The sequence below is a fragment of the Lycorma delicatula genome, chromosome 5 (assembly GCF_047948215.1).
Source record: "Lycorma delicatula isolate Av1 chromosome 5, ASM4794821v1, whole genome shotgun sequence".
In the NCBI taxonomy this organism is placed as follows: Eukaryota; Metazoa; Arthropoda; class Insecta; order Hemiptera; family Fulgoridae; genus Lycorma; species Lycorma delicatula.
Genome location: NC_134459.1, coordinates 11,113,947 through 11,141,458, shown reverse-complemented (window position 1 = coordinate 11,141,458; position 27,512 = coordinate 11,113,947). Strand labels below are relative to the sequence as shown.

The following is a 27,512-nucleotide window of genomic DNA, read 5'->3' as shown; positions in this document are numbered from 1 at the left end:
CCCTATCTAGTCCTAGTCGTTTCATTTCAGTATACCCTCTACATCCTACATCCCTAACAATTTGTTTTACATATTCCAAACGTGGCCTGCCTACACAATTTTTTCCTTCTACCTGTCCTTCCAATATTAAAGCGACTATTCCAGGATGCCTTAGAGTGTGGCCTATAAGTCTGTCACTTCTTTTAACTATATTTTTCCAAATGCTTCTTTCTTCATCTATTTGTCATTATATATATATATATATATATATATATATATATTTTAACAAATTCATTTTGTTAAAAAGAAATTTAATGTACGTATTAATTTTCTTTCAGGCGATTATGTACGAGGGCCAAGATAAAAATCCGGAGATGTGCCGTGTCTTGCTCACTCATGAGGTCATGTGCAGGTTTGTAAACACAGTTAACTAATATTAATATTATAATCTTATATTTATTTACGATTTCAATTAATAACTTCAATAATAATAAAAATATTTTATGCTGTAAAATTTAGTTAAGCGTAGAAAAATGATTTATTAAATATTTCTACTATAAAATGTAAGAAATGTAAGCTTACTTTTCTTATCGTTATTTGAAATCTGATATCGTTTAGAATATTGTCGATTATTAGTTTTACAAAATATGTTAGTAATTAAGATTCTAATATAGAGTGTAATAAAAGATAACTTTGGCGAAACTCACCTCATTTAACCTTGAAATACTTCAAGAGTTTTCGGTCTAAATATTTAAGACGTCAAATCAGTACCTTGTAAGACGTTACGAACAAATCATTGAACAATGATCTTAACATACGTATAATAAAAAAAAAAATTCTACGAACTAACAAATACTTCAAAAAATAAAAATAATTGAGACTACACATCCTAGGCAATTCACCTCCAATTCCTGGAAGTGAGAATCCAACTCCTAAATAACAATTAAGACGTTATTTGATTATAACATATGACAGTTAGTTTTTATAGCATGTCTGTAATAGAATCTTGAGTTGTTAGGTAAAATTTATTAAATATATTTACATTTTAATAATAAAAACAATTTTGTTTTCAAAAAAATCTAAATTTACGAGTAATTTTTTGTTTTGTTTAATCTTTTCCTGTTACTTAATGTGTGTTACTAACGACTTTATTTTTACGGTCTTACATGCAAATGGGTGCCATTCAGAAATTTGTTTTAACTTTTCTACATTTTTCATTCCATATAACCAGCCCTCCGGGATGGTCTAGTGCTTAACTCGTGGTGGTCGCAAATCAGTTGTTAAACAGCTGATTTGCGAAGTCGAAGGTTCTGAGTTTCCAATCCTACTTGCTTTGTTAGTTCCTTTGTTGCTTTTTTATAAATTTGACTACTAGACAGTGGATAGCGGTGTACTTTGGTGGTTTTTTTTTTGTAACTCCCCTCTGCTCAAGGTCCGATCCACGTCCCGTATAACACGACCTTGAGAGTGCCAGTTGCCTCTACTCCCATGGGAGGCCATACCAGACCCGTCTATGCCGTTCCTGACAACACCCCCAGTGGCTGGGTCTGCCTCTAATCCGGGAGCCCTACCGGGACTCCAGACCGGGTCTCGATCTTTCTTTTCCCTACCTAAGGACCTCAGGAGTCCTCAATCATTTAATCCGGAGCGGTGGGACGCCGGAGCATCATATCCATCCTGAACTGGGCTATCCTCCCTGCCGTAACGCTAACACCCCTCACCCATCTTCCACTTCTTCCAGGAGAAGTGGTGGTTGGGATTCAATTAACCGCGTATCTCAGGAACGGTCAACCTTTGACTGTACAAGACTATACTTCATTTACATATATCATTCTCATCTTACTGGGCCATGGAGAGGATTGCTTACTGTTCACTACTTAAACAGATTGCAACGTACAATTTTGGAAAAATAAAAATATTTAATGATGAACAATAATTTTTCTGAGTACAGTACTGATTGTCTGAAATACACGTAAATATAAAAAAGAAATAGTTTCACCGATTATTTTATTTATTTTATTTTTTTGTTTCTCTTCTTTACTCAGATTTTTTATAAGTTTATTTTAAAACTGTTATACTGCAGTCAATTGATAGCCAATTATAATAGAGTAAATATACTATATAATATATATATAGTAATATAGTAGTTTAATATTTATTGTTCTATAATTTTTTTTTTAATAAAACCTCCACATAAGCTTGAAGTTTGTTGAAAATATACAAACTGGAAATGGAAATGAATTCTATACAATTTTGGTATTCTATTATTATAAGACTGTAACGATGATTTTATTGAAAGTTATTTTAGTTTTAGTGCTTCTTATGCACACCTTTTATATAATTTCTCTTTGTTTTACGCAATATATATATTATAATTCGTAAAATAATATCGGTTTTATACTAAGATCTATACCGTTGTGTAGTATTTAAGTAATAACTTATACAAATAACAGATTTAAAATTCGTTAACTGCTACTTAAATCAAATATAATATTAATTAAACATTAAAATCATTTGATTTATACGGTTAAATACCTTGTACTTATAAAGGAAACACAAATTGCTTTCATTAAAAATCAAAAGTTCGTAATTTTGCTGAACGGTTTAGAAATACGAAAAAATACGTATTTCGCACATCAGTAGTAGTCGATAAGAAAATAGATTTTGTACACCCTAATTATAATGGTATTCTGAAGAATGCAATAATAGTATACACTACGCATGATAACCATTAATACACGAGTTCGAAGTAACGATCCTTGGCCAGTGTCGTAAACTTCACAAGAGTGCATTAATGGCCATTGTAGAGTTACATACCGTATTTTTTCTACAGCTGAGAAAATATGAGAGTTACTGATTTAAATGTATGATAGAATACATTGTTTTTTAGGAATATTTATTTTTTATTTTTAAAAAAATACATTAAACAACACAGTAAATCAACAGCTGATACATTAAAGAATACTCGCATCCGATTAATCAGTGATGGAAAGAGTAGGCTTTTGATCGGTTGAACATCTATATTATAATGAAAACTTGTTTTACAATGATTCTCATTATGACACAGTTCCAGCCGCATAATTTAAACGTTATAATACAGCCGTAAAAAAAATTTATTACAGATCAGCTGAAAATGATAAGTTATTCAATTTGATTTTTTTTTTTGGTTGATATTACCGTATGAAATATTTATACAATCTATTCTTTGCATTACCGTCAATCAGATGGTACAGATGCCGGTGATACTAGATCGTGGATATCGGTGTTCTTTTGGTGGTCGGTTTTCAATTGACTACACATCTTAGGAATGGTCGATCTGAGACTGTACAAGATTATAATTCTTTCACATTCATACGTATCATCCTCATATATCCATTGAACTAATACCTTACATTGGTTTCGGAGGCTAAACAGAAGAAAGTAAGATGATATAGACATTCTCCTCAATATATTAATTACACTAAAACTTTTTCAACTTAGATTTTTGATGTTTTATACTTTATAAACTGCAACATAACGACGTTGAAACAAACGTTCTTATAATTTTGTTTATTATTGATGTTAAGAAAAGTTTTCTTTTCGTGTTTAAAACAAATAATCGATGGTCTTTTTAAAAATTAATTACAAGCGCTAATAAAACTGATGCAGAACCTATTCGCAAACATAAAAATATACAGCATAAATACAAAAATTATATTAACTTTCTATTTAAATATTAAAACAATATTAAATCGATTTTATTCGTAATTTATGATTTTTAAACTGTAGTCAAGGGAGATATATACCAGAAAGTTTTTATTTCCGTATTGCTCAATAAAATTTTATACGGACGAATTTTATATTGGTATCATTTAAAGTGTTTCTATGGTGTCTCCTCTAAAGCCAGTTGTGATATATATATATATATATATATATATAGAGGGATGACGAAGTAGGTGTGGTGGGTGGTTTTAAAAGGGTGGTTATATTTGGGATGGAGTTGAAAAGAGAGTAGAATAGAGTAGAGTGGAGAAGGTTTGCAGACTTTGTTTCGCTGCACAACACTTTAACAACGGACGCATTTTCGCTGTAGATAATAACAATAGGAATGCTGCGAAGGGTGTCGTCTTCTTACCGATACCTCTCAAAATAGGAACTGCAAGTCAACTTCCTCCCCCGTTACCCAACTCTTATTCCTTCCTAGCCGTCCTATTCTTCCCCTTTGCGCGCAACTCTCCTACTGGAACCACTCCCTCAAGACGGGAGTCAACTCCCATGGGACTTTTACGTCCCCTGCCGCCTCTATCCTCTGTATTTTCTCTCTCTTCGTCTTCATCCGTACACCCGAGTCGAGTGTACACAATCTCACCCTTAGACAAATTATGATCACTATAAACTAAACATCACTGTACAGTACTTACTGTACATTACGGACGGCTAAGAGCTCTTAATTTTATGACAAACTTCTTCTACTTCAATTCATCTTATCTTTTTCTTATTTTACGCCCCTGTCACTTTTATTTTTATTTTCTTTTGATTAGTTCCCACCTTTTACTATTTAATGCTTAACTCTTTTTTATACTTTCCTCTTCTATTACAGTTTTACAGAAATATTTTACGCACTAAAATATTACACGTTGTTTTAAAATGTCGGTTAATTATTAAACTTTTCTACGTAACGTATTATTTTTGAAACGGTGATAAAATCTTTGTAAAAGTTAAACGATTCATTTTTAAGTTATAATGAAAAAATATCTTCCCTAATGAGTAGCGACGGTGTATTTAATGTACTGTTTGACGATAGTATAAGACACGCTAGATTATTTCTCTGCAACATCGGTTCCATCCTTTATTATGTCGTGATAAATTTTTGAGGTACAAATCGCATCAGATCTACTTTTACTGAATGCAACGATGTGAATTATATAGAGAGCACTTCTCGAGGTCGTAAAGAAAGTGTCACTAACAAGTTAAATATGACTTGTCTTAGCATAAGCTTGTTATGCTGATGCAAAAAAAAAATAAAAGTATCTTAGCTTGACTCAGGAATAATAAGCAGGAATTTATTTTTAATGCTACGTTCTATTTAGGACATTTTAAAACTACCTATCAAATATTACTTCTGCTCTTATTTTTATGAATTTTATTTTAGATTTAATCGAATTTTAAAATAAACAGTAAACACACACACACACACACACACACACACACGCGCGCGCGCGCGCGCGCGCGCGCGCTCTCTCTCTCTCTCTCTCTCTCTCTCTCTCTCTCTCGCTCTCTCTCTCTCTCTCTCTCACTCACACACAAATTTAGAGTGTCTATCAAAAAAATAATTTGAATATATGGATAAAATTACAACGCCAAAAATCCCTTACAATTTTTAAACGCGTCGTTCAATATCACTATTTTCATAATGATTGCATTGTAATGATACAACGTATCAGATTCAGTAAATTAATCGTGTGCACGTTCCGAGCGTATGTAAATAATTACTTATGATTCTGTAAATATATTGTATATTTTGAATTAAATCTAAAATATTAATTCGTTTATTTTGTTTCAGTCGATGTTGTGACAAAAAAAGTTGCGGAAACCGCAACGAAACACCGTCTGATCCGGTTATTATTGACAGGTAAGTTTTTATTGTTGTATCACATATTTGTATGCATGGATGACACATATTATTTCATATATGTTAGTATATACTTTGATTTACATACGTTATAGCTTGTCTTCGATAAGATTACGGAAGTTTAATTTGTTAATGATATAAAGATTTTTTTTTTGTAGTGACTCTTAGAGACTATGTTCAGTTAAATTAAAATTTTTTTTTACCTGTTCTATGACCTGAATTTCATTGTCTTTTAACTAAAAAAAGATAAATGGTAAAATATTCTTAAACTTCCAAAAAATATTTATTTGATTTCAAAATTAATCTTAATATGTCAGTTTGTTTATTTTATATTTCACAATGCGCAACTTATTATTTGTTTCACAAAGTACGTCACCAGTTAATGGTCATATGGATTTTATAATGAAACCAGTTTTTTCGTAAACTGATTTCATTACGTTACAATAATCTGTTTTTGTAACATTTTATTTATACATAATGGATTTTTATATAGTTTTTGTATAGATTACAATTTTATATAGTATAATATTTTTATCGGGAGGCTGTTAGAAGTCGAATATTTTTACTGGAATTTTAAAATTCCAGTATTTAAAATTTGTTAAATATATATGAATTTCATGGATGAGTCCATGAAAAAAATGTAGATAAACAATAAAAGTATTATCGCTATTAGTTGTATTTTTTTATTATTAGTAGTAATACTACATACGAGCGTTTGTGTGTGTGTGTGTGTGTGTGTGTGTGTGTGTGTGTGTGTGTGTGTGTGTGTGTGTGATATTTTAAATAATTTTTTAAAGAAAAAAACATTGATTATTTCTAGTTATATAACTTATATCAGCTTCAATAGAATCTTCCTAATATTGATAATGCGATGTCTAGCTAAACAAGATAGGACACTCTTACGTAATTATTTAAAAAGAAACCTGTATTAAGAACTTAAAATTATTAACCAATGGAAAACTCTTTCAAAGGATTTCATAAGACGTTTTTGTTCATTTTTTTCCTGTTTCAGATTATTTCTTTATGTAAAAAATGGATAATATTGTCATATTTATTATTACTTTTTCGTTATGCTATTGGACCCTTCTTTTTCTTTTTCCTGTTTAACCTCCGGTAATTACCTTTCAGATAATACTTCAGAGGATAAATGAGGATGATATGTATGAGTGTAAATGAAGTGTAGTCTTGTACATTCTCAGTTCGACCGTTCCTGATATGTGTGGTTAATTGAAAACCCAACCACCACCAAAGAATACCGGTATCCACGATCTAGTATTCAAATCCGTATAAAAATAACTGACTTTACTAGGACTTGAACGCTGGAACTCTAGACTTCCAAATCAACCGATATGGGAAGACGCGTTCACCACTAGACCAACCCGGTGGATACAGAACAGTTACTTTCATCTTTATTTAAAAATTAGCGTTTTTAAAGAAATTTTAAATGGGCTTCACATGTTTTTAGACATTATAATTTTAAAATAAAAATAAATTATTACTCAGATATTATTAAGTTTAAATCTTACTACATAAATATTTTAAATATTTTGTTTTTCAAATATTTTGATTTACATTTAACACTATCAGATTCTTTAATACATAAAATCTCTTTTTAATTTCAATCTGTTTACTACGTCCGCATTACTTCATCCGTTTTTGCAATTTCACTAAATAACAAGTTTTCCCGTTTCTTTTTGTGACCTTGGCTACATAGTACATGCTTAATTTTTCCTTTCAGTCACGTTTTATTTTCTTTATTTAACTCTTATTTAATTTTAGACTGAACTTCTTCACTAGCTTACAGTATATCTTCTGATTTTTCTTTGGTTTCTATCACAAAAACAATGCCATCAGTGAGTTAATACAGACTGAAAAAAAACAAATAGGTTAATACCTGTTAATTTTTTCTGCTCGGATAATCATTCCACTCTCAAATTTTTCATTCAATTTCTTTATCTTCTTCTAGTGCAAGTTAAAAAGCGACGAGAAGGCTGCAATCTTTGTGTCACTCCTTTCTGAATAAGACTTTGTTACTAAAAACAGTAGATTATCTTCTACTATTCAAATATACCGGTCGATTTGGTGAAGATTAAGGTTAATGCGTACGTAAAAAGGAACGTAAAGAAATACAAAGCGATTGTTTTAAGTATTTCTTCTCTTTTTGTAAGTCTTTTAAAAAACATACCGGATAATTCAAAAGTATTTCCAATATAATAAAATAGACCTATATTTTATCAACATATTCACATTTGATTGATAATACGCAATTTTATATGTAATAGCGGTTCACTTTTCGATTTTATCTTATTGCTGTAAGTAACTTTTTTTCACGGACTATAATGGTACATAATAAAGGTCGCATGATGGAAAAATAGGGAGGGATCGAACGATATCCGTATGTCAGTTGTTTTTTCGTGTGAGTCACATGATTCCGTTCCCTTTACCCTTCATCTTTACACACACACACTCTCGCGCAAGCGCGCACACACACACACACAAATAAGTGCACACGTATATAAAGGAAGAAGAGGGGGTAACATATACATATCTATGGTACTGTACGAAGAAGTCCACCTACATAATGTGAAAGGAGCGGTGCTCACATTCACATAACTTGTGATAGCAGAATTACTATAAGGGGGAAGATGGCGCCCCCGGGGACCGAGGGAGTGTGGATGGCATTTCGAATCGTCGTCAATTGTGTGCAATATCCTCTGAATATTCCGATGCTCTCTATTTCTCTTCTGCTTCCATTCTTCCTCTTTCTCACTTACTGCCGTTTCTTCTGCACTTCCACCTTATAATCTTCTACATCTTACTGGTTTTCTTGTTCTTGTTCTCTTGTCTTAAAAAAAAAAAAAAAAAAACTGTAATGTCGTATTAAATTATTTTTTTATGTGCTACGTTTCATATAGATACGCGGCTAAAGGTATTTGAGTAACCATAAAATTCGATTAGAGGCTTGTATAAATTAAATCGTGTTATATTCTCAGATGTATCATAAAAATATGTTATTTACAGCTGTGTTCTCGTTGCATATAAAAAATTAAGAAAGAAAACAACAACACCAGTTTATAATATTATTGAAAAAAACTCGAACAGTGTCTTAAATAGACGCAAAATATTTTACTACATATACGCTTATTGTTTTAATTATTTTTGTTACTCGTTTTCGAATTACCACAAAAACGTTTTGGAATTTCAATCGATTGACTGGTTTGATATATTCTACGCTCCTTTCTGTTCTGTACTAATATTTTAATCTCAATATGTTACATAGTACATTCCCAACTATCTGTTTAATATATTACTTTGTCTAAAAGTTTTACCTTCCATTATGAAATAGATTTCTTAATATTTGACCTACCAATATTTTCTTTCTTTAAAAAATTCTATCAAAATTACCTCTCCTCTCCTGTTCGTCTTAGACCTCTTCATTTCGAATGTTATCTACCCGTCTATTTTTTAAAATCCTCTTTTAATAAGTTATTTCAAACGTTTTTAAGTTGATATAAAATTATTTTTTTTCCGTTCTGTTTTTCTTGTCGTTTATGTTTTACTATGATAGGCCCGATATTTTACTGAAATGTATTTCAAAGAATTTTTTATATATATGTTAATAGTAAACTTTTATTTATTACCACTTCCTCGTTGATAAAAGGAGAGTGTTACCAAATTACTGTTATTATGACTAGTAAAATATATCAAATTGGCGATTTTTATAACAAGAACAATAATTATATTTAAAAAAAAGATACAAATATAATTTTCTTTGATGAATTCATTAAAAAGATTAATTTTACTAATTTAAATTTCTTTTATCATCTTTTTGATAAATCAAATGTTTACGTTTTTTCGGAGATTTATTATTTAAATTTTAAATAGAATCTGTTATACGAAGTTGCTTTTTGGGAAGGGGTGACTATTAAAAAAAAATTTTGGTAATTTGTGATCTTGATAAAAAAATTTTAACTTTTGTAAGAAAAATATTCCCCAGTAAAAATTTGAAAGTATATTTCTGCTAAAATATCCCGTTCCTATTTTACAATTTTTGAAAAAAATTAATGAATTCTTTTATTCCGAAGGTATTCGAACCTGTCTGACGATTTTGAAGAAAATCGATCGATGGGGTCCAGAGTTATAAGGCCAAATTCATACGTACATATGCACAAATGTCTGGCAATAATAGATTTTTTTGGAACATAGGAATAAAATTTTTTTTCAAAATGAAAAGTACATAAAATTTTATCTCATTAATTTCTTCTGATATTTTTTCATATTTTATTATTGTTATTATTTAATTATTATTTATTTTAAAAATTTTCTTACAATGAGGTTAATAATTATTAATAAATCAATATATTCAGATTAAAAAATAAAAAAATAAAAAGAAAAAGGAAATGAAGTCTGATTCGAACCGATGTGCCATCCCGTTGAAAGATCTAAATATTTCATTAATTTCAATTTTATTTTGCTATAACTCTGGAACCAATGAAAATAAGTACCACTTATGATATATAAATGAAAAGCTCTCAATCAGGGCTTACTACTGCAGTTAATAAAAAGTCCAAAATTTAATTTTTTTTTTTTGGATTTTGGGCTTTTATGGACACTTTTGGTTCAGTCGATTGCAAACAAAAGGAGAGGTGTTCTACTAGATGTTACTAAATCCAAAATTTCAACATCCTACGTCTAATCGTTTTCGAGTTATACGAAATACATACGTATGTGCGTATAGACGTCACGCCGAAACAAGTCAAAATGGATTCAGGGATGGTCAAAATGAATATTTCCGTTGAAATATGAAAACTGAAATTTTTCGTGATTACAATACTTCCTTTATTTCGTGCAAGGAAGTAAAAATAAGAATAAAATCAGAAATTATTAGTGAAATAAAATTTATGTACTTTTAAAAATGTTTATGTGTAATTTTATAGGGGTATAAGGAAATGTGGATGTTCACAACAGATTTTTTAAAAATGTCTCCTTAAGGCACACAACTTATAAAAAGACCAATTTTTTTATCGATAAGTAGTATACTTTCCCGTTGTAGTTATAGCAGCATATATTGTATATATGATTAATTAAATGAATACGTATTTCATAAAATATTGTTTTTTTTCATACAGGTATTATTGTAATAAAAAATATATACCGACTAATTTTTTTCTGATTATCTTGAACTATTTAAGCAATCCAAGATGTAACTGATAAAATTTTTATTTTCCCGTTTTTAGTGTAAGGTTCTACACAATATACAGTATGTGTCATGAAGAGGTATACGAATTCGGTTTATACCACTCACCTATTCCATCACCGATTCTATTGAAATTTTACATATCTTTTAAAGAGGCTTCTAAAAAGTTTGTGTGAAAATTTCAACCTTCTTGGATGTATAGATACAAAATGGCAGCTTTTATCTTATAACATCAATTTCAGATAAACTACATTTTAGATTCATACAAAATAACTGGTAAAAATGATTAAAAAAATATGATACACTTTAATAGTTATTCAGAATGAATAAAACAGATTAGTCATAACTGTGACTCATTATTCAACTGTTTTTAGTTATTTTTACCGGCTATTTTTTGTAAATAAAAAATGTAATTTATCTGAAATTGATGCTTTTATTTGAAAGCCGCCATTTTGTATCTATAAATTCTAGAAGGTTGAAATTTTAACAGAACGTTTTTAGAACATTTTCTAAAAGGTCTGTAAAATTTCAATAGAATTGGTGAGGGAACGGGCGAGTGATACTACATCAAAAGCGTATACTTGTTCGTGAGCATACGGTATAATCCGTATTTCATCATTTTTGTTCAAGTCTTATTTATTTATTTTTTTTGGAATAAGTTTTTATAATTTTCTTTTGAATACTAAATTTTTTGTTGAGATAATTTCTTCGGGATTTAAGTGAAAAGGATTCAAGCACATCTCTAAGCGATAAAGTTCAATGGATAAAAAAACCTGCGGTTGAAAGGTATTCGGTATTTCAATAACAACGTCAACCGATTGTCATTGCCACTATCAATAGCAGTTAATCAAAAACGCTGTGAAACTAATCTGGAGTAAAACTGCAGGGCGTCTATTTTCTCTCAGTAAAATCCCGCTGGGGTTTTAATACTTTACTTTTTCTTCTTGTTGTAGTATTTTTTTTCTATTATTTGTCCACCATTTGGTACGGTCTAATATATTCTATCGTTTGATTCTTGGGCAAACCATAATGAAACCGTAATGAATTATTGTTTTTTTTTTTTTTTTAGTTATTCTACAATCTGTTGTATTACAAAAAAAAATAGCTCTATTGAATACGTTTTTTTTTTTTAATTTGTAAATTTGACAAAATAATTTTCTATTTTATTCTAATTCATGAATTGCAAACCACAAAGGTGGACTGCTTATTTATTAAGCAGTATTTTTGGATTATATTTCATCTGGATCATGTTACCGTGAAAATCGTCAATTGAAATAGATTTGCTATCCATTTAAGTTTGCTCCAAAGCCAAATTCTAACGAAAACCAGTAAAAGATAAAACAAATCGACTTTTGAACTCAATTTTTTTTATTAGATAGTAGAGACAACATAAATTTTTTATAATTATTATCGTTATATAGTTATTATTTATTACAACACTTTTAACTAACATTTTATATTTTTTTATTTCTTATGTAATAAATTTTTTTATTTGTAAGAAATCTTCCATAAATTAGATAACTTTCTACTTTTTAAAATATTTTTAATTATTTTTTACTTATTCCAATGATACTTTATTTCTAAACGTAAAAAATGTTGACATATAACTTTTAAAACCTAAACATACTGGAACGTGAATTTATTTTCAGTTAATTGATTTAAATATAGTATCGTAATTTAATAAAAATTTTTGGTGTTATTAGAAGTAAATAGGTAATAAATGAAATACAGGTTTTAATTTTTTTAAGGTAATAAAATCATAACAAAACTATACCATTTTACATATATAAAATAATTTTAATCTTGATATTTTTATTCGCTACAAAAACCCCTTAAGTATTTCAATGTACATGCTTCGAAGTATCCATCAATCCTTTAATGAATTAAATTGTATTACAAAAAATAAATAATTAAATAACAATGGGCCATTCCAAATAATGATAATGATAATGAAAATTGTACTGGAAGCTAATAGTTTGTTTTCTGTTCGAGGTTCCATTATTTTTCTTTATCATTTTTATATAGATACTAACCAGTAACATTTTTTACTTTCCCGTCTAGATACCGCTGTAGCAGTGATATAGCTTTATAAGGGAAAGTATTGTAATCGGTCCAATTTGGGCATATGCGGTTTTCACCGGACCTTGACGTCTTCACACCTAAGGAACCCAAAAAAACAAAAACCGGGTGGAAATTTTCCGGATGTTAATGTTCATGTTTTCGGTGTTAGCCTCTAAATCACCTGATATCTCTAGGACGACTCGACCGATTTTGACCAAAATTGATCAGATTACTTCTATATATAGAGAATTGATGCCATTAAATTTTCAACTTAAAAGGTCAAGGGGATGGGGGGGGGTGTAGAGCAAGGTCGCCCTCAGTATTTCGAGTTTTTGCCTTATTAAGGTCATATATTTCAAAGGCATATTTGATAATGATTAAAAATAACAATATTTGCAAAATCTCACCTCCACTCCAAAAAATGTTGTTGTAGTCGTCTGCTACGTTGTGACGTCACAGGTTGGTGGTAGAATTAAATGATTAATATTAATATTTAAAGTTTAAAAAAGTAACTCGATCGCCTGGTCGACTTAGTACCTTGTGCGTTAAACCTCACGGGTACACCGGCTGCTAACCGTATGGGCAAAATTCGTTCTATGTAAATTGTGAAATTATATTATTTTATTGTATAAAATAAAGATCCAGTTACCAACAATTTTAAAAGTATATATCCGAGTACTTTCGGAGCCGTTACGTATTGACAAACTGTTTAATTTTATTTCTTGACTACCGACCATCATAAACGTAATAATTTTAATTTAAATACAATTATACATTTAAATTTGAATTAACATCTTTTGGGAAATCCCTGATGATGAAGTAACGGCTCCGAAAGTACTCGGATATATACTTTTAAAATTGTTTATAACTGGATCTTTATTTTATACAATTGTATTAATACCAACGCTGCCAAATGCCTAGTAAATTAAATCTATACATTCGTTTAGTTAGTACCAAATTTCCCCGCTAGTACCGCCAGACCCGCGCGAATTGAATACAGTATGCGCGCACACTTTAATTAGAATCATTGAATTCAACGAAAAAATATTATATTTTAATAAAATGATAAAATAATTAATATTCTCGGAACGTGGCTTTAGCCGCGTGACGGGAAAGTCATGCACCTGTGTTGTCTACTTTTTTCTAAATCTATTCATAAGTCTTGTACTTATTTATTTTATATTTTGTTTACCGACTAAATTTAATAAAAATATTTCTTTACAACTGATGATGATCGATTAACAAACGAAATGCGGATTTAGTTATACAATTTTACTTTATTATTTCTGAACATTATTTTATTAATTTAATTCCAATTACCGTCGGTTAGATCTTGTTTATATTTAATCATAACCGTTAAAATGATATGACCTTTTATCAGAGTAATAATATTTTCCCATCGTCACAACAGCCAAAATATTCTTATTATACATTTATTATTGAGAAAATCTATGTATAAATATTTCATGAGTTAATTACACACGATCGACTGGTCAAACTCTGTATCACCTTATACATATATATATATATATATATATAATATACCTTCTTGCATCCAAGCAAGCTTGGGTTTAGGCAAAAATAGATAACAATCTGATATATAGTGAGGTAAGATAAAACCTTGATTGTAATGTACAGTTGACAGCTACTTTTATAACATTAAATGGGTAGCTAATATTATAATTACAGAAAAGTTAATTTACTTAATCGATTCATTTTGGTTTTAGTTCATTTACCATATTGGATGACTAATTTTACTTTAACAATTTTCTATCTAATTCAGGTGAAGTAGTTCAGATATTTTACTGCTTAAATGAGATTTAAATTTTTTACAAATAAGAAAAAAAAGAATTTATAAGAAAAAAAATCATACCGCTGTGAAAACTTTTAATTCTAATTTACTACGAATTTAATTTTATCAACAGAATTACACTGTCTCTCGCATACGTTCGGCAAAGGAGTGAGAAGGTGTATTTTGCAATTAATGAAATGGCGAGGTAATGTTCAAGGTATCGGTAATGATAATGATTATGATGGCAGCGCTTAGAGCAGAGTCGAAAGTACCTGTAGATGTAGACGAAGTAGAGTACAGTAGGTGGTATAGTCTGGTTATCGAAACTAAAGAGAGGGGATTACGTAGAAAGCGAGTGAGAGAGTTAGATACGGCGGTCTGACAATCACAATCGAGTGGTCTATCGCATGCCGCGTGCAAGGAGACATGCAACTCTCTCATCCTCTAATGGATCCTTCACTACTTATACTCCGACCGAAATGTATGCACCACTTCGCACAATTGAGATATCCACCCACCTACTAGCCTAGCCTATCTCTATCCTACTATCGCTCTTAACTTACCTCCCCCCTCGCCACTTACTCACTCACTTTGCCTACCCTCCTTTACGTATGTCTGTCTACCTTACTTCTTCATACGGCTATATATTCAGTCCGTACAAAAACTATTTCTATTTTAATCTCTTAAACCCTTGTTATTTTGATTTAAATATACGGAATCCGGTTTGAAAGTGTATCGATGTATTTTTATAAAAAAAGTGGAGTTAATTGTGAACGATTTTATATTTATTTAGCTTTTCAATATTGATTATTAATAGCGACCGGAATATATGCAAAATAAAAAGCTTGAAATATGCATGAAAAGTATCAAAATAATACAACTTTAAATAATAAAAAAATAGTAATTTTTAGTTTTTTTTCATTTCAAAATCAGCATACAATTAGTAAGTAGTCGTAAAAAATATCGATAATTAACAGTTATTTCAGATTTTGTTACTTTTGTAAACATAAACAGTCAGAGGTACTGATCCGCAGCTGCTAAGTGCTCTCTAAGAGCCGTGCAGCTAATACGTTTTGCGGGCTACAACATGAGATTTCATTTATTAACATGGTACCCGACCGAAAACTATTGCAAATATAACGAAAATATGCTTCACCACTAGATTTTAAGGAAAATATGCAATAAACTGTGAAAATTGGCATAATATGCAAATGCATATGCAAATATGAAAAAGCATATAATCCGTTCTGTAATTATTAATGAAGATTAAACATAGGTTAAATTTTATTGTTATGAAAACTAGTTGTGTTTGTTTCCCTTTACTGCTAAATGACAAATTACTGTTCAGGGTTGGTATTTATACAGTATAATTTTCATCGTCATTGTAGTCGCTATCAAGTTTTTAAATTAATAGAAAGACAAATTATTTTAGCGTTCAAAAACATTCACGAATCAGCAGCAGTATGTGATCTTAGTATAAATGTTACTTGGTATAACCAGATAGTTTCTTCCCTTTGCTGTCAATAATGAGAAGTGATTTTTATTTTGCCGCAGTGTTTAAGTATCGGTTCAAATTTGCCGGATCCATAAGTAAATTTGAATGCCAAAAAAAAATGACATGCAGAAAGAGGTTTCTATTGAAATCCTTCAAAGAACTGTGTATACGTATATGCTATACGGTATTCATACAAAAATGAGTCCAAAGAATATTGATCGAGTTTATAACTTAAAAAAAACAAAATATCAATAAATAGTCTTATCAATCGCACAAAAAATAACTAATCAAACCCAGAAACAGTGAAACAAATCAAAGAACCAATAAAAGTACATAGCGAAACGAAGTGAAGAATTTTGACGATGCAAAACACCCTAGTATAGCCTAGTAATTTCAAATCTTTGAGAACTTACAGATCTGATATATGCAATCGTTTTAGCCGCTTAACATCCTCGCTGTTATTCAGGAGGTTAATCGCCAGCCAGTTCACGCGTTTGTTCAGTCTCATTTTGTATCTTGTATCGAATCGCGGTATCTCCACTCGAACTACTGGCAATCCCATGTAATTGTATATATATATATATATATATATATATATATATATATATATATATCAATGTTTCTCGCAAATCACGGAGCTTCTGTTATATTTCTCAATAATTTGTTCTGGAACTGCTGTACGACTTCGATGTTACTTTCGTTTGTCGTATCCCAGAGTTGGATTCCGTAGGTCCAAACCTATTTCAGGATCGCTGAGTACAGAATTAATAATGATAGTTGCGACCTCTTGCTCAGCAAACAGTATATTTCCTTGAACTTAATGTTAAGCTGCTTTCTTTTCTGCCTGACATGAATCCTCCACGTCAGACGGCGATCCAGATGCAATTCTCCGTATTGCACGCTGTTAACATGTGGGATGAAAACGCCATTATGTTGAACTGGCGGACATTCGCAACTCTCCATCGCAAAAGTAACATACGAAGACTTAGCCGGATTAAACTTTATTTTCCACCTAGCTAGCCACTCATTAATTAGATTTGAGGTACATAATGAAAAGTTTTTTTTCCAATATTATTAACTAATATTGAATAACGATATTTGTTCAATTCGAATTAAAAAATAAATATCTTAAACGAAAAAAAAAATTCATTTTATTTTTATCTGAAATTTATAAAAAAAGGAATTAGCAAAAAACTCGATTAATCCGGTGACCTCTAAAAAGATTTAGTGACCTCTATGGGGGAGTGGTGGTGTATTTTTTCCTTTATTCCAGAAGAATGTACAGCAAATTTGAATCATAACAAAATTGAAATTTTTCGCATTCTAATACCCATGAATAAGTTTCAAAGTTATATGGTAAATTAGATCATCTAAAAAATTCTACATTAAATACATTCAAAAATTTATAATTCATAAATACTTAAAACTTTTTGCGAAGTTTAATTCACTTATAATAATATTTAATATCTCTTAAACTTGCGAAGGAGTCCCTGTTTGAATATTTAAGCTCGAGCAATCGGATACGTCCATAATAGAATTTATGTACGTATTATGGGTATATACCTAAATACATGGTTAAAATATTGCATACATATATACATAATAATATTTGATAAATTTATCTTAGAATATTAAAACAATGTTGGGTAACTTTCATTCGGGTGAAAAATATTGTTTGCTTTGTCATTGATTTTTTTTTAAGTTCTTATTTGAGAAAAGATGAGTATATAAATCATTTTTTCTAAAATATAAATTCAATTTGGAATTGAAAAAAATCAATTCAGTAATTGACTTTTCTTCTTGACGTTTCCTTTTTTTTTAGTTATCTAATCATTTTTTATGAAATAAAAATATGTTTTTTTTTATATTCATTATCTTCTTTGGTCTAATAATTTATAGAATTATTTATATTCCTAAAATAATGAAAATTGGAAATAATATATACGAGTATATATAAACTGTTACAGGACTCAGAAATTAAGGTAGCTTGTAATAATCCTTTAATTGTTTTTTAATATTATATTTTATATATTGCCTTATAACAAAATATTTAAATCTCCTTGTGAAGGTTGCCATATATATATATTTTTTAATTTACAGAAATAGTATATTTGACTATTTTAAAATAATTGAAAAAATATACTTTTTCCTTGCTACGTTTATGTTTCTCTTATTCTTAATTATAATTCTTTATTAAAGAAAGGACCTGTTTTAAAGTAGGTTGCCTCTAAGTTTTCCAATAATATTGTTAATAATGAAGGTAGTATGTTATTAGATACATTTCAGAAAAAAGCTACTTATTGTAACGGGTATCACGATTTGACTTCCAGAAAATTTCGACATATCTTCTCGTTTCACATACCTCAGACACCAAAACCACTGCCAGCTCAAAAGTTTATATACATTTCTATGTATATATATATATATATATATATATTTCACTTTCTTGTGGACACGATAACTGCCGTAATTCTGCTTCAATGACTTTCAAATGTTCCTTAAAAATAACTCGTTCCAAAATCTCGGTCGAGTTCATTAACGGCTAAAACCGGATCATCGGGGTGGAAATGGGTTTATTTTTTCGAAAAAACAAAATATCGCTATAACTTTCTTATTAAGTAAAATATCGAATTTGTTTATAGTTCCTATTGTTCTTTGGATAAGGGCCTAAAACTAATGTAAGTAAAGGTTTTTGATATCACCAATCATTGGCTCAGGGGGTGGAAAAAATTGGGTTTTGAAGACAATAAAATCATACCTCCCTTAATAGACACATTATCGAATCGGTTTGTTATTCCTCTAAACTTTTATCTGAAACTTACCTAAAATTTTTGTCTGAAACAATTTTTGATATGACCAACTCTTACGGCAAGAGATGACCAAAATATTGCTGTAATTTTAAGAAGATTTGACTTGTCGTATGCTAAACATGTGAAACTTTTTTCAAATGCAACCATTGTCGTATTGAGTAAATTTGAAGGTTTTTTTTTAACTTTAAGGTGGAAATCTTTTTTATCACCTACTTAGCACCGCTAAAATTTATCTCCGCCTTCCGGCGTGCCGAAAGGGATTTTTTAATACTGAAAATAATATTTCCTTGTTTTAATGTCTCTTATTGTAGTTAACTGCTAACACTTTTATACTATTCAGTTTATTTATTACTTTTGAAATCTATTTATATTGATATCTAATTAATAATAGATTTTTAATCTAAGAAATATTGTTAAATTGATCAATTCTAAATATTTTTGAAATAAAATCTTACTCTTGGAAGTTATATAAAAAGTGTTTAATAATGCAAAAAAAACTAAAATTAAAAGTATACATACTAGAATCTTACATATAAAAAATTTCGAAATGCTCAGTTTTAGTTTTTGATCGACCACTTTCATGTAATTCATTATATAATCTTATTTATTTGAAGGCCTATGTAGTATTAATTTTTTGATATAACTCACGAACCGCTTCAATATTCTGATGTATTTTATTTTTACAAAAAATATTTTATTATTTTTCCAAATATTTAAGTGTAAATTTATTCATTTATTTCTGTAATTTTGGTATAAGGATATGGGTAGCACTAATTCTACGGCATTATTTTTAGCGTAGTATTATTTTTGAATTACTGAATAAATCACTTTTTTTGAGTGGTAATTATATTACTCTCACCAGAAATAAAAAAAAAATTATAGATTTTATTCGAATAATTCATTTAATAAAATTAGGTGTACTCTTTTTAAGATATGAGAAATTAAATACAAAATTTTGTAGAGTTATACAACTTTTCGTTAGTAAGTGAAAACTTAAATTTTTATAAACGATAATGAAAACGTTTATTTAAAGAGTATTTTTTTAACGAGGAGTCAGATTTCAAGAATTATTTATAATGAAAACCTTTACAAGGTCATTTTAAGAAAGATTTAGGCATATGTTTTTTTAAGAAATTTTCATAATGAGCTAAATTGTGCGTTCTAAATTAACAGCGTGTCGTATTTGATAGCGTAATTTTTTGTGAAGTAAAATTAATTTTGAAACGCGTTCTCTTGTAGTCAGCAGTTCCTGTTTTTGAAAATTAAAATTTTTGTTTAGTTTTTCATTTATGAAAATCTTTAAATTGGTCTGTATGTATCAGAAATTTAATAGAAAATTTTATTTTCATATTTTTTTTGTAAGAAATCGTTTTATTTTCATGTCCGTTAAGCATTATAAATGCCACAAATGATAAAGTCATTTATTTTAATTTGTATTGATTATCTTAATTCGTGTCCGCTTTTTATTTTTTTAATTAATTTACATTAAAACGTGAAATTGCATTTAAATATTAGTGATATGTGAATTATGTGGCGGTTAATGGCATCATTTTGAAAAAAAATTTAATAACTGGTATTAAAAAAAGAAATGAGTGGCACAGGTGGAAACTCTATTCGAGACGTTCAGCAGTCTATCCATTTTCGTAGCAATTTTTGACAGGAATGATTTATACAAAATGATACTTGAAAAATATCAACATTAATAAACTCTTATAGAGTAAATAATATAATGTACAAGGTAACAATCAATAATAGTAGATTATAGAAAGCTTACATATATTTTACTACGCCGGGCTCTATCACGCGCTGTGTGTGTGTGTGCAAGGGCGCGCGCACCTGTCAGTCTGTGCGTAAAATGGGGAGAGAGACGGTTAAATAGTAGACAGAAAGGAAAAGCTTATCGGCGGATGAGGGAAATGAATCGGGTGTTGGTGTGCTAGCATCTAATGTAAAGCAATTAACATGCATAATTAAATGGCGTAGACGTTGGACGATCGCCAGCTGGGACCTTCCCCGCAGTCTCAGATGGACTGTGACGTCATCATGATGTAGCCCCACATTAGCTTCTTTCACCCTCTTCAGCAATCCTACAATCTATCCTTAGAAACGACACCGGCCGATAACAACCCTTAAAAATATATAACTGTTTTATATGCGATGAACAGTTTTGTATTTTGGTACAGTAAATGATCGTTTTGTAAATACGTACCGGTAACGAGTGATTTTGAACTCATTAGAGTAAATTAATTAATAAAGTTTTAGGGTATTAACGCTGATTAATTATAAATATTAAAGTTGTTTTAAGGTGCAAAAGCTTTATCACGTACAGCGATTATAATTTTGCAAGGGTGTTACATCACGTATATTCTACGTGTAAATGAATAGAAATAGTAAGTATTGATGAAACGGGCCGTAAGGTTTATCGCTTGCATCAGGAATACCATGTGACTGGGAAACAATTCAGATACACCTATGAAACCACCTTTACGTAAAAATTAAATTATACCTATTATTTATATTGATACGATATAGAATGTGATTCTATTGCTGGCGTGTAGGTAATTTCAGTACATTCTTTATTAATAATGATTTTCTGTAATCTATAATTTTTTTCTTTTTTTAACGATAGGTAATTAAATTTGTTAATAAATCTATTAATTGATGTACAGTACTTTGTAACTGTATACGATAGTAGAATAAAATACTTTTATATTAAAGAAAACGAAGAAGAGACGAAGACAAACTAAGCAGTAAAACATTGAAAAACTAAAAACTTTCTAAAATTATTCTTTGAATTTTAAAGCTTTTACCGAATTATAAACAAAACTACTACAAATTTTACTAACCATTAATTTGGCAACTTAATTAAAAATTATAAATTTAAAACAACTAAAACAATAATGATTTTATAGCTTTTTTTAAAATAGTTTTTATTTTTTACAAAGTAGATTATTAAGTTTTATTTTTATTTAAAATGTTGGTAGGCTTACAATAGAAATAACTCTACCCGTATGAAAAAAATTGTTTGCAACAAACTGAAATCATAAAACCTGAGTCTTGATAAAAAGCTAAGGGTCTCCTCTTGAACTAAGGCTCTCTAGAATATAGGAATATGCACGAATTTTTCGTTAAATTTATCAAAGAAACCTTTTTTTTATTTAATTGTTAATAAATCTGCTAGTTACACTTATCACGTTAATTTCAAACGTTCAAGAATTTTTCTTTTCAACTTTTACACGAAAATATTTAAAAAGTGTGATTTTCAATACAAAATTATTCATTTTTAGTTATCTAGAAAAAAATTACTATTCGACCCCCTGAGAAACTTTCTCTAAAACAAAATCTGATGCGGACAACACACGACTTCCTTGTACGCCTATTTTTATTAAACTGCATTCCCGAAATTACTTTCACCTTATACATATATCTCATATATCGCAAGAAGTCTGAGTAAAAAACATAAGGTAGAAAATGTAGAAGAAGAATGGGAGAATATTAAAAAGGAAATTCTTACATCAGCAGAAGCAAACTTAGGCGGAATAAAGAGAACTAGTAGAAAACCTTGGGTTTCAGACGATATATTGCAGCTGATGGATGAACGTAGAAAATATAAGAATTCTAGTGATGAAGAAAGTAAAAGGAACTATCGGCAATTAAGAAATGTTATAAACAGGAAGTGCAAACTGGCGAAAGAAGAGTGGATTAAAGAAAAGTGTTCAGAAGTGGAAAGAGAAATGAACATTGGTAAAATAGACGGAGCATACAGGAAAGTTAAGGAATATTTTGGTGTACATAAATTAAAATCTAATAATGTGTTAAACAAAGATGGTACACCAATATATAATACGAAATGTAAAGTCGATAGATGGATGGAATATATTGAAGAGTTATACGGAGGAAATGAATTAGAAAATGGTGTTATAGAGGAAGAAGAGGAAGTTGAGGAGGATGAAATAGGAGAAACAATACTGAGATCTGAATTTAAGAGAGCATTAAAAGATTTAAATGGCAGAAAGGCTCCTGGAATAGACGGAATACCTGTAGAATTACTGCGCAGTGCAGGTGAGGAAGCGATTGATAGATTATAAAAACTGGTGTGTAATATTTATGAAAAAGGGGAATTTCCGTCAGACTTCAAAAAAAGTGTTATAGTCATGATACCAAAGAAAGCAGGGGCAGATAAATGTGAAGAATACAGAACAATTAGTTTAACTAGTCGTGCATCAAAAATCTTAACTAGAATTCTATACAGAAGAATTGAGAGGAGAGTGGAAGAAGTGTTAGGAGAAGACCAATTTGGTTTCAGGAAAAGTATAGGGACAAGGGAAGCAATTTTAGGCCTCGGATTAATAGTAGAAGGAAGATTAAAGAAAAACAAACCGACATACTTGGCGTTTATAAACCTAGAAAAGGCATTCGATAACGTAGACTGGAATAAAATGTTCAGCATTTTAAAAAAGTTAGGGTTCAAATACAGAGATAGAAGAACAATTGCTAACATGTACAGGAACCAAACAGCAACAGTAATAATCGAAGAACATAAGAAAGAAGCCGTAATAAGAAAGGGAGTCCGACAAAGATGTTTCCTATCTCCGTTACTTTTTACTCTTTATATGGAACTAGCAGTTAATGATGTTAAAGAACAATTTAGATTCAGAGTAACAGTACAAGGTGAAAAGATAAAGATGCTACGATTTTTTATTACTATATGATATAGTAATTCTAGCCGAGAGTAAAAAGGATTTAGAAGAAACAATGAACGGCATAGATGAAGTCCTACGCAAGAACTATCGCATGGAAATAAACAAGGACAAAACAAAAGTATTGAAATGTAGTAGAAATAACAAAGATGAACCACTGAATGTGAAAATAGGAAGAGAAAAGATTATGGAGGTAGAAGAATTTTGTTATTTGGGAAGTAGAATTACTAAAGATGGACGAAGCAGGAGCGATATAAAATGCCGAATAGCACAAGCGAAACGAGCCTTCAGTAAGAAATACAATTTGTTTACATCAAAAATTAATTTAAATGTCAGGAAAAGATTTTTGAAAGTATATGTTTGGAGCGTCGCTTTATATGGAAGTGAAACTTGGACGATCGGAGTATCTGAGAAGAAAAGATTAGAAGCTTTTGAAATGCGGTTCTATAGTTGAATGTTAAAAATCAGATGAGTGGATAAAGTGACAAATGAAGAGGTATTGCGGCAAATAGATGAAGAAAGAAGCATTTGGAAAAATATAGTTAAAAGAAGAGACAGACTTATAGGCCACATACTAAGGCATCCTGGAATAGTCGCTTTAATATTGGAAGGACAGGTAGAAGGGAAAAATTGTGTTGGCAGGCCACGTTTGGAATATGTAAAACAAATTGTTAGGGATGTAGGATGTAGAGGGTATACTGAAATGAAACGACTAGCACTAGATAGGGAATCTTGGAGAGCTGCATCAAACCAGTCAAATGACTGAAGACAACAAAAAAAATATATATCTCCAGTTGAGAAACATTTTGGCTTTACTAGGGTTTGTACTCACATTATATACGCGTATATTGTGAAGTTAAGATTAGGAAATTTTATCGAAAAATCAGAATGATATTTCAATACGCTCATTAATAGGTTAAATTTCAGTAGAAAAAAGAACATTTTATGATCAGGGCAAACTTTTTGTAGGAAAATTCTTATTCTTTACAAAAAATCGTAATAAAAATTCGGGATGTTAACTCAATAATTTTTATTTATTAATATACTAACTTATATAATACCAGGTTACATAGTAACAGCACAGTGACATGATGTCAACAGTTATCTGCAGAGATGCCAGGGCATCTGTGCGCAGTCTGGAGCAAAGTGTAAATGTATTGGTAAGTTTGTAGTCTGGAACAGCCTCAGACCGACCATTCCTGAGACGTGTGGTTAATTAAAGACCAACCACCAAATAACACCGGTATCTACAGTCTAGCATTCAAACCTAAATACAAGCAATTGACTTTACAAGGACTCCATCCTTAGAATTCTAGACTTAGAAAATCAACTTATTTTGCGATAAGGAGTTTAACCATGACTAAATCGTATATATTAGGTTTTTTTTTTAATTATTTGCGAGTTTGTTAGTGTTCTGATATTTAATAACTTTATTTACTTTGCCATTCATGACATCTTTAAGAAAGACCGTATATGTGAATAAGCTTTTTAGATCATACAAAATATATAACTTGGTAAAAAAATTTATTAAGTTTATATCATTTCTTTTATAATATTATTTTGCGTATTGTTTTTTTTTTTTTACAATCAGTTTCCTGAACAATGAAACTATAAATAAATTTTACAGTGTAATAATGACGTGAAAGGAAGGGATCTAAGGCAATAAACACAGTATAGTACAATAAAAAGTACAACGAATAAAAATATAACAATAAAATTATTTAGTTAACAACAGAACCAGCAACTGAGTATAAAAAAAAAATTGTTCGAAGTCATGTGAGAAAAAAGTAGACATGTAACAAATTAACACTCACTGGTCATGCATAAGAGATAAAGTCAAAACCACGAAACTTAAAAAATTATAAAAAAAAAATAAAAGAATTCATATTACTAAAATAAAATAATTCATAAATAATATAAGCAAAATTTCAGTAAGAAAAGGATGATATTCAACACACAACCGCCTTTAAATCCAGTACATGCAGCCTTTTTACTCGTCTCACATTTCCACTATCAACAATATCTCCACACATCTCCAATATCAACAAAAAAAAAAGGTTAAAAAAACGTTTAATGAAATTCATTTGAATTCGACTGGTAAATAAAAAAAAAACCTGTGTATTAAACCCTTTGAAAAAAAAAGTTCATTTAAGTATTTTCTTGATTTGCCAGTAATATACTTATATAAAAATGGTGTAGCGTAACACTTCACGAGATTTAACTCGAATAGTATACGTTTAAAAACTTTATTTATTTATTTTTTTTTTTCACTCCTTAATTTCTATCCACGATATTAAGGATAAGAAAGAAATATGGCAAACTATCTTTTTCCATAGCTAACGGTAAAAAAGGAAACTATAACCGTACCAAAATTAGCGTAATCGCTTGAAATCGTTTAAAAATCGTTAACGAAATAAACCATTAACGATTGAATTGGATAATTGTGTTGCTTTTTTCCTTCCGATTTTTTTCATAATTACCAGTATAAATTGTAAAATTTAGTCGCAATTTAGTTTACAAGTAGGAGAATTCAATATCTCCGTTTTAGCCTTATGTTATCGGTCGTATCTTTGTACGCTTATCCTTCTGTGTCTTCAAATTTATTCTGTTTCCTATTTGTTCAAAGATAAATATTGTTTGTTATTAGTCATCGAATAGTTTAATCGTATTTTTAGTATGTTTTACTTTTCTTCTACTCCTTTTACCGTAATATATTTTTTGTTTTTTAAATCTAAATCTGTTTGTACACCGTTTTTGTGTGCGCGTTATTAAAAGGAGAAGTGCTAAATAAAGATAAGAATAAGGAAATTGTAAGATGGAGATCGGCTAGCTAGGAAGATCAGAAGGGATGTTAGAATGTGGATGTAAATGTGTATGTGTGTTTGTGTATTCGTGTATAAAGTAAGAGCCACGGTAAGGTGCTAGTAGTGGTAGGTAAGTAATGGTGTTGGCGGTTGTCGGTACCAGCACCGTAGTCTACGACAAACAATGCCCTTATCTGACCGCCTTTGTTCTCTCCTCGCATTCAGTTTATCTTCATTTCTCTCCTTTCACTATCTCCCTATACTTCTATTCACCCCCAACCCCCCGTTCGGCAATACTGTACTGACCCTCGCTTGCCCTATAAAATCTTACTTCTCTCATCCTCCAGATGCCTGCCTCTTTCTCCTACTTCTTCTTCTTCATTATCCTTTGCTATTACACACCAACACTAAGATCACACACTACCTTCTTACCGACTACCAACATCTTGGTTAGATTATGGTACATTTTTGTATTAAATATCGTCCTGATAACACTTGTTTTGACCGTCATAAGAAGCTTTAACAGAAAAAAGATAAGAAAAATAGACACACCGTTGTTACTTCCTGGATGGATGGTCGGATCTTATTTCTTATAACCTACATTTAAAATAATAAATGTTTATTTTTTTAAAAAAACTTCTTTTTTATAAGTAAGTAATTATAAATAGTTACCAAGACACCATAATATTCATTCAAATTTTGTGTTACAGTATTAATTAATTATGTATCCCAAAATTTCTAGTAATGCTCAGTCAGGCGATATTATAGTGAAATTTCTTAATTTTTTCTTAAAATAAAATAAGTTCTACGTTTAAAAAGGACTGGTTAAACAAAGTATGTGATAAAACGTTTTTGTAAATCTATTAGAATTTATTTTATTTTAATTAATTTATTGAAATGACAGGAAACTATATTTAACAACAACGTGTTATTTTTAAATTTACATAGATGTTAAAGTGTTGGATGGATACTCTGGAAGTTACTAAAATTTGGGTCGGTTGAAGATAAGTTACTTTTAGCGGTATAACTACATGGGAGTGGTGGTTTAATTCACGTAGATACA

At 29.9% G+C, this 27,512-nt stretch overlaps 1 protein-coding gene across 1 annotated transcript in view; it reads left to right on the top strand.

Annotated features, from left to right (window-relative positions):
- kn (EBF transcription factor knot) overlaps positions 1-27,512 on the top strand; it is a 383,752-nt gene that overhangs the window by 139,079 nt on the left and 217,161 nt on the right. Inside the window, exons 5-6 of the mRNA XM_075365598.1 lie at positions 318-391; positions 5,522-5,590. Of these exons, the coding sequence (XP_075221713.1) occupies positions 318-391; positions 5,522-5,590 (143 nt within the window). The remainder of the gene's footprint in view (positions 1-317; positions 392-5,521; positions 5,591-27,512) is intronic.